Source organism: Colossoma macropomum, unplaced genomic scaffold, assembly GCF_904425465.1.
Source record: "Colossoma macropomum unplaced genomic scaffold, Colossoma_macropomum, whole genome shotgun sequence".
Lineage (NCBI taxonomy): Eukaryota > Metazoa > Chordata > Actinopteri > Characiformes > Serrasalmidae > Colossoma > Colossoma macropomum.
In genome coordinates, this window is record NW_023494806.1 from 25,725,284 (window position 1) to 25,740,551 (window position 15,268).

Consider the following 15,268-nt stretch of genomic DNA (forward strand, 5'->3'; position numbering starts at 1 on the left):
TAGATATAATGATTCATCCTTCATGATGGTGATATAGGATATGAGGTTTATTTGCCTTGAGTTACTGCCATTGCCTAAATACGGCCATCTATTTCGAAGTTTGACGTAAATCACTTGCGTCTTTTTGGTCCATGTGCTTTTCAGCTTATTGATGGTACACAACACACAAGAGTAAAATTTGGACAAAATTCACATTTCCTTGAAAAGTCCATTTACAGTTGTGATCCATGACTGATATGGCACCAATAAATTTGTCAAGTAACTTATTGGACATTGCTCAGAACTGATGCTTGACTGGAACTGGGGCCCATGTGTGTGGAGTTGACTAATGACTGTTCTTCTGTGCACTGACAGATGGAGTACCTCACAAACAAACAAAAAGGAAACTTACTTGCTGTGTGTGTGTCTGCACTCGGTTTTTTATGGATATCTTCTCAGTGAAGAGAACAGAAAAGAGAGTTGAGAGAGTTGAGAAAAAAAAGGATATTGATCCACACAGGATTACTTTGTCCTGGAAGTGTCTCATGGTGACAAACCAAAGCAGGGTGGGCTACTCAGCCACTCAGTTTTATCCACTCCAGATTGTTTTGTTTGTATAGACTGTTTTCCGGGAAGAAAAGTGCAGTGATTTTGGGGTGCCCTGGGAGAAGCGGTTGGCCAGTTATGATGCTCCATGAACACTGAGTCGTCATTAGTGCGCTAACAACTTCTTGGTGACTTTTACCAAACTTCTTGTCTTACGCATGCATATTGCTCAGAAATCACACTTCCCATGAAGAAAGAATGAAGAGCACGTCAGTTTTATACGAAGGCTGAATCAACATTATTTAACCAGTGTCTACGACATTTCAGAGGCCTGGAACACGCTGCCAAATTCCATCAAGTAATTCAGCAGATGTCAGTGTGCTGTAGTGGAGTGCCTTGTGCTGTGAGGCCGCATTGAACCGTGCTCTAAGATGAGCCCGTGGCCAAGTCAGTCTTTCTCTGTAATTAAGATATTTTCCAAAAAGGTCTTTTGGCAGCCATTTTAGAATGAGGTCATTGTTCAATAACAAAATACTCTTGCATGCGGAGGGCAGCAGCCAATGGGAATTCAGGAAACAATGCATGACTCAATCCAGTCAATCATGTCTATCATGCCATTACTTAGAAGTCTCCCTGATTTCACATTAAAAGGGATGTGTAATGCTATTTTGCTACCATTGCAGACAGGGCTATAATGAGACAACTGAATGTCCAAGTCTGATTTTGCTTTATAGTTTTGTCACATTTAAGAAATTGCTTTTTTGTGATTTATCAGCATTTGCTGCAAGGTAAGTTTTCTCCAGGTACTCTGAGCTAAAGGGATATGGTAAGGCCAGCAGACATGACGCAATAATACACTGTGATCCTGGGATTTATTTAGACACTTTATTTTGATGAGGGTTGTTTCAGTAGGAGTTTTCTGAGATATGCTGGATGAAAAATACTGAACTTTCACAGACTAGAGCCTTTCTTTTTCTGTTTATTACAGCAAAATGTGTCCTCCAACTTTTTTGGATATGACCTTTTTATGCTTAGCATAAATTAGGTTGGTAGAAAGCCACCAAGGAATGGAAAAGTGGTTGTGTTGGATTTTGAGTCCTGTAAGTGTTCTGACCTTGACACTGAACGCCAGCTCATATGACCTATCAAATAGCGCCTGTACCTTGGCTTGAGGCTAAAAGCAATGCCACTCACGCCCTCTACCTCACCCAGGCTCTTTTTTCCACCCCATAGGACTAGAAAACTAATGACATATTGAACTGTCTGTGCTGGGGTCAAGCCTTGCAAGTTGCTGGTGACAGTGGAAAATGAGGGGTAGGTGACATGAGTGGATGATGCCCTGTTGGCATTCAAGATTCCAACAGCTCAGTAGCCATGCTGTCTTCAGCACTGCCTATCAACTGCAAAGCCAGGTGCGGTTTTATTGGTCTTACATATTATGGGTCAAATCATAATTAAAAACATTTTGCTATCATTTTAAATAATTTCTACCATTTCACTTGCATACAAGTGAAATCCAGCTCACATTTTTCTATCCTAACAGCTTACACTGCTTCCACTTTTTTTTTAACAAGGTGTTAGGCTCTTAAATGAAAGCAGTTTTGTTACCACAACTACTGCAAGAGGTGGTGCCAACATCAATTTTCCATGCTACCACAGAACTGCTGTTCCTTTGATGTTGCATTTAATAAATCATTTTTAGTTTGCTCTTTGTCAATGAAAAGTAGCTTAATGCTGGCTTTATTTATTCTGATCATAATCAACGGTTAACTAGGAAGTGTCTTGCTTTAGAAAAGGTTTGCCAAAATATTTAGTTGAATGAAAGACAAATTGATTTCTCTTAACAACTTCTGGCCTTTAGCCATATATGTGTTTGTTTATTTTTTTGGAACCACAAGACTTTAGGCTTGTTAAGCATTGGTGTGTCCTGGTCCCTGCTGTTGGTTCATTACACATTCCTCATTTCAGAAGTGCAAACTTGCATGTTAAGCGGCACTCGATTAACAGAAACCAAGAGGCAGCTTTATACACTTGTGTTGAGGTATCTAAGTATTGTGCTCATGCAGTCAAAAGGTGCTGACAGGCAGGCTTTTAAGTACACATCACCCTTCGTGTTATCCCTAGTAGTAGCTTAAATGAACACAGATTTCCACATAATTTAAATAGTCCAGTATAAATTATCTACAGATGGTCAAATTTTTACTTCCTCTACAAGTTATAGAGTGTCTACAGATGTTCACACTGTCTGGTGAAACTCAGATAATTCTCAAAAGCATAAGGATTAGGGTAAGAATCATAGTTAGGATTAGAATTAGGATCAGGTTTAGTTTTAGGTTTGGGATTGATGTTAGGTTTATGGTAAAATGAGTGTTATGTTTGGGGTGAGGGAAATATTATTGTTCATAGATATTTAGTTGAATGTAAGTTCAAGACAATTGTCAGTAAAAGATCAAGTCATTTCATTGCTGAATTTCTAGACCAGCGATTGTTGGTGTTGATGATGTTGCTGTGGTCCCCAAAATGGCATTTCCTGCCATGACAAGGTTTGAAATTTGTTTCAACAGTGGGCAGTCAGGCAGTTCATTAGTCAGTCAGTATTCTTCACTGACCAGCTGAGCAGTCTGGCAAAAGAAAACTTAAGATGAATTCACACATTCAGTCACTTAAGATTGCTTAAAGATGTGAGCCCATATTCGTTAGAATTCAAGGACTGATCTAGAATCATAAGGCTCTGACAGGCAAACATCAATCCTAGATAAGAGGTTTGATCAATGTCATCTACAGTCTGTGAGCATACATTTTGTTATATTTATCACAAGATGTCTATTCCCTTACTCCATTGAAGGACAGGCAGACCTTGCTCAAGCATGACAAGAGCCCTAGCCTGGGTGAGAGAACATGCATTTTGCATGTGGATTGATGGGTCTGTGCTTTGTCTGGCTATCACATTCCTCTTTGGAAGGACTTCAAAAGGGAAGTGACGGGAGAAGTTCCATTGTAACGTTGGCAAACCCGGAAAGCCCTCGGCTCTTGTGTTCCTCAGTTGCCAGTTATCACATGGGGAGACAGTGATGCAAGCCCAGGGGATTAGGCCTTTCCCTGGCTGGCTGGCACACAGCCACACACAGCAGAGCCCAACAAGTCCTCCACCATCCCACAGTGAAGTGAATTATAGCTCTAATCCCAGACACACATGGCAACTTTGAGTGCATAGTTTATGTGATTTGTTTTTAATAGTCTTCAGTGACTTTGTGTAGGCTGGCTAATAAGACGTTCTGTTGACTATTGCACTAAGCTTCATGGACCAGACGGTCTGGGAACTAGTTTTATGAGCTTAAGATGTCTGCATAAAATTGAGATAAAATAAGAAACTATTTTTTTGCGCTAAATTAAACCTATTATGTCCTTTTCAGGAAAGTGCAAGGCGGTCAACCAGTATGTGTCGATTGCCCTTTCGACATCTGAAAGCATGATATGTGAAGCTACTGCAATGTCTTTGTTATTCTTTGTCCTTTTTGTAGGTCTCCCCCCCCTTGCAAATGATGCCCCCACCCTTTGTCACACAGGACCACTGGATGGTCAGTCTTAGGGTTGGGTCTACTTGGGTGAGGGGCAGCGGGCAAGCTGTGTGGGCATCCTGCCTGGCTTTTCCCACACGTCTCTGTCAGATGTAGGTGAACCTTGACCCCTGTGAGTCCTCACCGCGGCGGGATGAGACACCATTCAGTCGGCACTTTCTATTCAGCGCCGCGCCTCCATTTAAAACCGGGCTCACATTGTGGCCTGCCTCCCTATTGTCTAGCCAGCAGGCGAGGTCAGGAGACTGGCCGCTACAGGCCAGGACTAGACTTCCGAAAGCTCATTCACATCTGACCTGACCCCCCATTCCACTGCTGAGTCATTGGGATCAAACGCTGGGAATCTTGGCTCTCTGCTCTCTTTAGTTATTCTTCAAGTGGAGAAAGCCCAATAGAAGAAAGTGACAAATTATATTCTTTAGGACAAAATTTGTCTCACTGATGTGTATAGGTGCATTTTAAATGCAAATTTTTTGCTGAGTGTTGTAGTTAAAGATTTCAAAAGAATTGCATTTGTTGATCTTTGCATTACAAAAATGGGTCAAAATTCGAAATGTCTGGATTTGTTCAGAATCTGTCAACCAGTTTGATTTAAATAAGAACCAGCCTGTTTAGTATATTGCAGCAATTAACAGTTGTAAAGCTAGTTTGGGAATTTCTTGGCTATTAGAAATTAAACAGTTGACTGATGTCACATAAAAAAAAAGAATATGTGATAACACATGAAAAGTCATCTGGAAAGCCATACTGATTTAATGTTTTTTATCCTTCAGTTTTTCATGTACTAAGACTTCCTGCAGTTTCACATTGGCACATGAGGTATTGTAAAGTGAAGCAGTCTAAGATAACGCCATTAAAAAGATGCCCTCACCCCAATCCTAAGTTCTATTTAAAGATTTAAATACAATTTTGTTTGGTTTCTTTGTTTCTTTTAAAGTCTTCTGGTTGCTGTTTTTTTTCTAAACGAAAAATTAACAACATTCTTTCTGAAATAATTACATGTACACAAATAGAAAGTATTTTTACAGATTTACCCATGGTCTTAAGAAATCTGCAAGATTGTTTGATGCCTCAGTAAAGAGGAAGAAGCAAGTTGAGAAATTTAAGCAATTTTTCTTTAAAATGTAACCTGTATTTAACTGGTGTTCATTATAGAGTTTATAGAGTTTCTATAGAGTCCAATATAAGCTGTGTTTTCCTCCTGCTTTTTCTCGTGGAACTTCATCCAATGGCTGTTCACTGATTTTTCAAATAAACATTTCAATCTATAATAACATGATGGGTCAGTATGAGTTGCACATATAGGCTTTAAGCACAATGGAAGACATTTACATCAAACATAAAGCTTACTGTTAAAACTCTTTCTGAAGACTTGATATATTTTAACAGCATTCTGTATATAACAAGTGGGTTTAGTAAACCAGTAATCATTCCAGCTGTGTGTTTAGAAGATGATGAATTATCTCTACAAACAGCTCAGAGCTCAGTTTCCCAAAAGCATTATAACACAAAGATTGTAAGATGGTAGAGGAATTATCAACTTATAGTTGCATTTGAGAAACTGGATCCAGCTTGTCTGGACTTGTTTTGTAAGGAATTGTTTAGTAAAAACCTCTGATTGTTCTCCAGCTCTAATTCCCTGCTCTATCAACATTCATGTCCTGAACCTCAATGCCTCTGTTTTCAATTTAGTTTATTTTCTCTCTCTCTCTCTCTTTCTCTCTCTCTCTCACCGTCTCGCTCTCTCTTTTTCTTACTCTCACTCTGTTTTCATCCTCTCTCCCTCTCACTCCCAATTTTGTCATGCCCCAAAATGTTCTCAAGAAGGGCACACAAACAGAAATAATATGTGGAATTGTTAATGGGAGCACAGATTTTACGTGGGGGTCTTGGGACAGGGAGTACAGGAAAAGAGTAGGGGGGTGCATTGCATTGGACTGCAGTGCATGCTTTAAATCTTCTGTAGAAGGTCTCTTTTATTCATGGCCTGCTGTGTGTGCTGAAGCCCACACTGCTGTGCCTCTGTCCTGTGGATCACCTGTCAGATTTGGGAAAGTGAAAAAAAGTGGGGGGCCTGGCTTGGGATCGCAAAAGGGAGAGTTTTCCCTCCCTCTGTGGGCCCCCACACCCCTGGCCCCACTGTGTGGCCTCCCCACCACCACTACTACACAGGCCTTCTTACACGCATAGGGCTGATCCGGGAAAGGTTCTTGCGCATTGGTCCCCGACAGTGGCGGAGCAGGCAGGCCGCCAACTCACTCGATTCAAACATTCCAGACCAGATGTTTGCTGTCAGGGAACTCTCTATGGCTCTTTATAAATTCATTTACTGTAAATTTGTAATATGGCAAGACAAACACAATTTCCCCCATGCATGCCCACAAGCCCCTGTAAAGTCGCAACTGCCCAGGGGTTGTGACCTACTCATTGACCCCTGCTGGTTATTCACCAATCAGGTCTAAGTGGATTGATGAAAGACTTCCTCCTCATATTCACAGCTTTTTAATTAGAGGTATGAGATGTTGAAGGATCACAAACATTTAGACATCTTGTGAAAGTATTCTTTCCACTTGAAAAATATCAGCATGTTCTGGATTACAAATTATACACTTTTTATTGGGTGCTTATATGCTCTAACAGAAATTTCAAAGCCAGAGTAATTTATTTGTGTGCAGATATTTTTAAAAAAGGTAGGTACCACCTTTACACTGTTTTCTAGAGTGATTTCTTCCAATTTGCCACTCCACAGTTGCATTGCAATGTTGTGGTTGGGACTGTTGCCCTTTTAACAAGAACTTTCATTCAAACTTCATTTTCTTACCAAGCTAAAGCAGGTTGTCTTGCAGTTTTTCCCTTTATTTTGCTTCCTTCATTTTGACCCAGATGCCCTGATGGAAAGCATCCCCACATCATGATACTGCTGCCACCATACTTCACTGTTGGGATGGTATCACTTGAGTGGCTAAGTGTCTTGGTCTCATGTAAACTTAGAACATGTCTTCACACATCTTAGTGTCTTTGTTGGGTCACTCTTATGCTTGCTGGCATTTTTTTCCTAAGAAATGCCTTCTTTCTTGCAACCCTTTCATACAGGTCAGTTTTATGCAGAGATGTTTATATTGTGAACTTGTGCACCTTTACTTCATTCTCAGTCACTGAACTCTGTAGCTCCTTTAGAGTGATTGCTGGCCTGTCTGTGGTTTCCCTCACAAGTCTACCTCTTGCTTGGATGCTGAGTTTTTTTTCTATATTGTGTCTGGGTGGTGATGCAGCTCCCACTTCATTTATGACTTCACCTCTTACTTTGTAGTTTGTTATTTATTCTTCGATCTCGCACCTTTTCTTCAGGTTCACAGCCTGACCAGTAATCCTTAAAAACAGGGTGATATTTTTATCTAGAAAATGTGGCTTCCAGAGCACAGCTGTTTGAATACTGCTAGCAGCATATTTCATTCTTTAAATTTTTAATTTGTTAAATATTTGCACACAAACATATTTTTAAATTGAACATGTATTTTTAGAGTGTGTGAGTGCAAAATAAAAATATTGATTGGAAAAATCTGTGCATCATTTGTATTCCAGAAAATGCTACTAACTTTCAAGGGGGTTGGAAAAAGTCAGAGTATACTTAGCCTGCACTGATACGCATTTTGTAACGTTGCTTCCACACAAAGCTCATGTGGTTTCTACGTTTTTGTTTCAAGATCTTATGCAGAGTGCTCCAGGTTGCTCATCTTTTCCTGGCAGGTTCACACCGCTTGACACACTCTTAATTTTTCAGCTTCTTTCTTTCAACTATTTGAAAATAGTTGTGGCCTCAGCTGTATTTATAGAGCCAGCAAAACCTGTTAGTTCACTACAACAGCAGTCGGTGACTTTGGAAGTCATTTGATCTTGCTGAGAGAAAGAAAAAAAAAGATAAATAAAAACCTTAAGGGTTGTAAAAATAAAGAAAGAGAGGTCAAGCTCCTCACTGTCCAAGTGGGAGTATCTTCAGGACATCTTTTATATGCATTTGAAGTCCCTGCCTATATGGAAAGTACATTATCACAGTCCATGGGACTTAAGTGCAATAGCATTGTTCTGAAGGCTTGGAAAGGCCGCTATGAGTGTCCCTCTGTCTCCTGGATGAAATTTATGGTACTCTGGAGGATGACTCTGATCTGGCACTGGTCAGCTAGCTTTAAGCACAGAGTGAGTGGGGAGACGGAACTCTTTGAACCATTTCTTGGGGCCGCTCTTTTTGGGGAGCTGCTCTGCCGTCAGTGTGATGCAGGACAGTAAATCTCTGGCCAGCGTGGCCAAGTGCTGCCTAAAGTCTTCATTCGTTTGCCCAGTGAGACTCTGGCAAGCATCCAGCAGTGCTTCGGGGCCTATTGATCTTGGCTGGGTCTGCTTGTCTGCTCGCTCTCCTCGCAAGGATGCTGGGAACCTACCTGAGGATGCAGCCAGACTTAGACCCACTCTTGCTTTGCTCTTTTGCCTTGTCTTCAGACCCAACTTACCCACCTCTCACTGTGCCACTCCCTCAAGCTGCAATTCAGTTATATCTTTCTATCTGTCTCTTTGTTCATTTATTTCACTGTCATCCCTCTTCACGTCTCATTTTTATTGCTGTCCCTGTTCCCTCAATTGATGTAATGAAGTAATTGCATTGGCACTTAACACATTGTGTGCACTGTCTGTCTTCAGTGTAGCAAGGGAGTTAGTTGTTAGTAATCTCCCAGCTGAGGTGTTGATGTCACATGCCGCCGCCAGCGCACTTCACGTGCTGCTAATGCTCAGTTTACAGGTGAAAGGGGCATTAACTCCAATCCCTCTGAAGCCCTTGAATGCTTGTGTGGCTGTTGCTCAAATGAGACTCCAACATTGTGGTATATGTTTTCTCAAAAAGCATGAGCCGTCTGAATTTTAAAAATTCAGAATCTTGCCAAGAACATGAAGATAGGCTCTTTAGGCATAGAGAAAACGAATGAGGCCATCTCAGTTTCATAGTAAGTGCTTCTGGTGTTATCGAGACACATTCTTTTCCCGTGCATGCCATTTCACAGGTCACCGATATCTTCAGGGGGCAACTTGTCAGCTGGAGTAATTGGCTGTCTCTGATATTTGAGAATGCCCCTTTTACGCCCAAAGTGAGCCTCCGTGCTGCTCTTTGGCAGGGGGCAGCCTGTCTACAGTAACAAGTGCAGAGTGCTGTCTGACCACAGACAAGGACCACAAATCGGCATGCATGTCTTTCTCCTTTAAAGCTATATTTGAGTCTTGGTGGACATTCTGTTAAGGAAGAAAAGAACATACAGGCACCCAAAGAACATTGAAACTTTATAAAATTATTTTTACCAGAGTTTGGGAAAATTCCATAGCTCATGAAGCGGTCACACAAAAGTTAGATCAAATAGCATTATTAGGTGGCTCTCTGTCAGTCTAATTATGTTAGTTAGGTTAATTAATTATTTTGCACGCAAGCCTCATGGGTATGTAGTCATGCCAACCTGTCAGAATTTTATAGTCCAAGATTGACATTTAATTATTGGTTTTCGTGTTTCAAATGGATTGGTTTTAATATTAAGCAGATATTTATTTTCAACTGGCTATATGTTAGCACAATCTGATCATCCAGACCCTCATAACAGCTGGGAGTTATTCACACACAGTGTAACATGAATCCCTTTTTGCTCATTTAACTCTGACTGGTGCTACGAAATGAACCCGTGACTGTTTGCCTGGGCAGGTAACCAGAGTGTTTTTTTTCCGACCTCCAAGGCCGTATGGAATTTCATCACTGCATCCATTAGAATGGCTTGTAAACTCCTCACAGATGAATTTTCCCAAAAGCCATTTATGATTGGGACGGAGTGTTTAGTGGGTATAACAGTGTAATGGTATGGATGTAATTCACATTCACGTGCGTTCAAGAGCAGTAGGTCTAGTAGGATTTACTGTAGCTGTCTTGGCCAGATGGCTCCAAGAGAATCGTAGTGCAGTTGCTGGCCACTGGCCCACTGGTGCAGCCTTGCTCCATTCAGCTCATGCCACGGTCAGTCCTTCCCAGACAGCCAGTCAAATTATATCAACCGTGCATTCACAGGTTGTGTAATATATCATGCATTCTCTGTAAAGTTCAAGCATGGATCAGCATGTTCTCTGCGCCAGCTAACAAAAGACAGATAGATACTTTCTAGCATGTACATTTCGACATGTTATTGTTCAGTTAATTCTTCTAAAGTACGCATCTTCTAAAAGCTTTTGTTTATATTATTAGGTGATGTCAGCACCATACACATACTGTTTAGAAAATCTAGAGCAAGCCAGGCAACAGGGGTCAGTCCTGTGAGGTCTGAAATTTATCCTGTTGACCCTGCCAACACTGCTGGCCCTTCTCTATAACTATCAGATGTAATATTAGTCTGTGCAGGCCAAGGAGCAGTTGGACACACTTTGTACCCTCTGCTGTCAGTGGTCTAAAGGGGGGCCATCTTAAGATTAGCCTGCCTCTCAAATGCATGGCAAATGAGCATTTTGTTGCATGAGCCGATTGAAGACAGCAAGCCATGTCTGTTCAGGCCAAGTGGACTTAGTTCAGCCCACATTTGAGATGAGGAACTCTCTACATCTCAATCAGATACACTTGTTGCCTCTTTTCTGACCACTGCTGTCAGTTTCAAACACCTGCTCTACATCATTGGAATGAGGTCACTGTTGCATGTTTGTGTACACATGTAAGATGAAGACAAAGTAGGTGATGGGGAGAGATGAGAGAAAGACAGTAAAAGGCAGCAGAGCTTGCCTTGTTATAGTTATTGTTTGACTCATGCTGTCCATTTAGCCATTTTGTTATTAATATGTTGAAAGAAGGAAACCTGAAATCTCTCTACTACTCGTGTCTACACAGGAGCATATACAGAGGAAAGAAAGTTGTGTCAGGACTGCACTTTGTTCTAGTATTTTTTAGCTTTTCTTCTCTATAGGATACTGCAAAAGCAATGCAAATTGTTTCTAGAAATGTACAACACTATACACACACAGAATCAGCTGACAAATGAAGAAAAAATGGTTTGCAGAGGTTTTTTTTTTTTTGCTTTCTACTTTATCGCTTCTGCTACTGTACCTACATGCTTCTAGACAGGGCCAGCATAGATTGAGGACAGAGAAACTTTTCAAGCGTTTTTCACAGACGTAAGCCGCTTTCTCTTCTCAGCTAGACCAAGCATTGGTCCCAGTGACCTAGAGAAGACTAGACTGGATGACCTAGTGGTCATCCCAGCAGCCATCTGCCACCATCCTGCGAGGCTTACCATGACCATAGTCTCACGCAAACAGGAGAGTGCTCAGGAATTAAAGAGGTAGTATGTTTTGTGTCTTGGCACCACTACTTTTAAATTGCTTCAGAATAATACTGCATGCTTGTAAAAAAAAAAATAAATGATTTTTTAACAAAGTTTTAAAAGTGATAAACTGTGCAGGTGTCACTCGTATTCTCAACAACTTATAACCATCTGGGATCATCTACAATGGTAAAATTAGCTGTAAGAAAAAAAACTGCTTTTCTTTACATACATTTTACTCTGTTTACATAAACGTGAGGATGGTGCACCATAGTTTCAGTGCAGACCCCGTATCCTCCAGAAGAGGGCCTGCCACAGACAGACAGACAGACAGACTGGCAGGAAGGCAGGCGGGCAGTCTCATCGCTGGTCTAGGGCAGCTCCTGTTACCGAGACGGATTTGTTAACACTGTTTGGGTCGGCCAGGCCCCAAGGCTAACACCCGTTGAAGTGACTTAATCTGTCATTAAACTCCTGTTACACTACGATCGAGCCACAGCTCAATGCCTCCCAAAGACTCTCCAGGAGGAAAGACGAGACGCAATCTTCCGACTCATTGGAGTGGGCCCTCATGAAAGAGGCAGACACTAATAAATCCCAGCATGGCACGGATAGGTGGCTGCACTGAACTAGAAAAGGCTGAGCAACAGAGTTTATTTAGCACTCTTTATATACACACTGATTAGGCATGCAGTGATAAATAGAGTCATTATTCCTGGTCATTCCTTTTAAATAGGCATAAAATATTTAAATATATCTTTAAATCAATTTGTTGCTATGCTTTCTCGCTAATTTATTGAACATAACTATTGGATTAAGTATAAATAATAATAGCTCACATAGTCCACAGACTGAGTAAATTAAGAAACAGATACACATTCAAATTGACAGTTTTAATCTCAGCCATGTAGTTACTTCACACTGTAATATACTCTACGAAACTGTGATAACAGTGATATGGCACTGTGATACAAAACAACTTCATCTGACCAGGTGCTACAGTATCTGTCTGAGCCCTTATCTTTGAATGCTCAAAAGGAACATTCTTTAGCAGATTATCTAATTTGGTTAAGGACGTCTGATGCTGTCCATTTGTTTGTTCTAAAGAGGGTAAATGATAAGATTGATCAGCATCTAACAGCTCCTCTTACACATATTGTACCTCATCTCAAATCAAAGAAGTTTAAATTCCCATCATTAGAAATGGTTGTACATTAATTTTTCCTTGTATTATCCCTTGGAAGGCACAGTTATTGCCTGTGATGGCCAAATCATGCTAATTCAATATTAATTATTTCTTACTTGTAGTTTATTATAAGAAATGGAGAAATTTTGGTGCAAGTGTGGATTCCAAACTTTGATCTATACAGTTTTTTTGTGTTTGTAAGTAGAAGAGGAGACATTTTATTATGCCTTGAATTTGAGGGTTATTGTTATGTGGAAAAAAAACAAAACATTTTTGCCAAGTTTTTGTCATTACTTGACATCGAAATAAATAGGAAGAACGTCGTAAATGCAGACTTAAACCAGTCAATCCAAAATGTAAGTCGATTAAAACAGGCACTTGTTGTAGGGGAGTAAATCATTTCAGAATCAGAGAAAATGTTTTAATGCATATGGTTTCATAGCACGTCTGGTGTGAGGCAGAGCACTTACTGTTGTTGGAAAACTAAATGAGTCCTGCTCATTCTTTTGGAGGAATGGATCAAAATATCCTCTCTTAAATGCATTCTGTATAACAGATGGTTTGGGTTTACTTATAGTTTAATGAAGTGCTGACATATAGAAGTAAATCAAGTATCGAATACCAAGCTAACACATGATCCTCATAATCAAACGTTACGCAGAATGTTGATTATGTCGAGTGGCCATATTAACCAAATGTGCATAGTTTCATTGGGTACTATAGCCACAGTGTTATTGCTGTCAGATTTTACATCTCTGTCGCTCTGATGTTTTCTTAATGGTCTCCTGACAGCTGTTTTTCCTTTCTCTTTAGAAGTGATTATCTGTAGAGGATGGAAAACTAATTGAGGAGGTGTAACGCAGAGCCACCGCTTTTTCCAGTTACTAGTTTGAACTTTTCAGACGCTGCATTTCTCCCATAAAAGATATATCCTAAGGCCATCAATCTTGGCACACTGAACATGACCCATGACCAAATAAACTGAACAAGAGACAACAGTCGTCATGGAGGTAGCACTATTTTTAAACTAAGGTTTAGCCTTACGCTCCAAAACTTATGATCCTAAAATGTGTCAACATTAATTGCAAATGCATTTTACTCTGTGTATGCTGACTCCACTCTTTGATTGAATGAAAACAGGTTTTGTGTAAGTTGTGTTACACACACAGAAAAAAAGGTTATCAAAACACAGCCAGGGCTGAATGAGTCTCTCTCTTTTTTTCCCAGATAAAAAAGTACTTTGAACTGGAGCCACTGGCAAGAGGGAAGCGATGGATCCTTGAGGGCAGCACGATAAACAACATGGAGGCGGTGAGGGAAAGCTTCAGTCAGCTCATCAGGCTTTTGGAAGAGAAGGAGCTACGACCTGGCAGGATATGATTCAGTCTTACTTCAAAGATTCAGAGTAAAAATGATTGTCCAGCTAGACAAAACGAAAAATTCTTGATGTGTCTGTGGGGGAGTGTTGTTTGACTGGAGGAGTTTGCAGGACTTGTTTATTTTTTACCTCTCCCTCAAAGGTTGTTTTTATATCACTGAAGAGGAGAAATGGACGTCAACTCTAAACAACAGCCACATGCAGATGGAGTCATCCTGAATTTTAGGTCAGGGTTCAACTTTTAGTAGCACATGAACCAAAGTTTTTTTGAAAGGAACCTTTTTTAACTTGAAAAACGTGCCATTTGTAAAAAGTGAAGTGTTGAATTTTTACTTTGTGATTAACGTAGTAAAAGTTATCTGATCAGAAGCCTGTTGAGTACTTATATGTAGTGTAAAGCATCGTGACATCATTTGTATGCATCACTTCCTTTATTTAAAGTCTTCAGATCAGCTCTTCTGGCTGGTGAAACAAGGAAATTATGAGAAGTTCAATACCATATGAGGATGTAGCCAAAAGTATTTCATTAATTTGTAACTGTTTCAATGTGTATGTTTTCTGTATTACATTATGCACACAATGTAATCATTCATTCATTTGGTAGATCATTATGTAAATTTGTAGATGTAAAATTCTGACAAACAAACATATATTGCTATACTCTTCTCTACTCTTGGTGGACTGTATATAGGCTTCTTGAGTTACACTGTTAATTTTGTTGTTTCAAAAGGCGACACACCCTTTTACTAGGGAACGCCTGGCCTGTTTCAGGTTTGGGCTGGAATACAAACTATCAATCAGTGGCCACAACAGCTGCATTTGACAAGTCCCTGTCCACTAGTCTAATGCCTTCCAACTGTGTACGGAGACCCCTCCCCGTCTGCCACCTCGTTTCCTGGCCCGCCACTCTCCACGCCCTCACCCGATGCTTCTCGCCCGTATTATCCAGATTCCTTCCTGCAAATTTAGATTCCTGCCTCCGTACCTCTGCGATGTGTGATATTTTATGTCTCACAGGTGTCTCGCAGGACCCCTTTATAGACTTGTATCAGAGCTGTTGAGACCTGTATATCTTCATTTGAACACAGACATGTTGGATAGGATATTAACAGCTTTGCTTTATATTGTCCTAGTCAGGTTTTCTTGATGATTCATTTTGAAAAGCACATTTTTTACTGGCATTACTATTAACGTTATTACTGACATTCTGCTAAGACATATTTTTCTACACAGTACTGTACAAAGGTCCCCACCACCCCTCCTTTATTTAATT

General features: G+C 40.4%; 1 protein-coding gene across 1 annotated transcript in view; it reads left to right on the forward strand.

Annotated features, from left to right (window-relative positions):
• Window positions 1–14,290, forward strand: part of arl15a (ADP-ribosylation factor-like 15a) — a 101,837-nt gene extending 87,547 nt beyond the window's left edge. Inside the window, exon 5 of the mRNA XM_036598177.1 lies at window positions 13,845–14,290. Coding sequence (XP_036454070.1) covers window positions 13,845–13,997 — 153 coding nt within the window. The 3' untranslated portion in view covers window positions 13,998–14,290. The remainder of the gene's footprint in view (window positions 1–13,844) is intronic.
• Window positions 14,291–15,268: the final 978 nt, after the last annotated feature.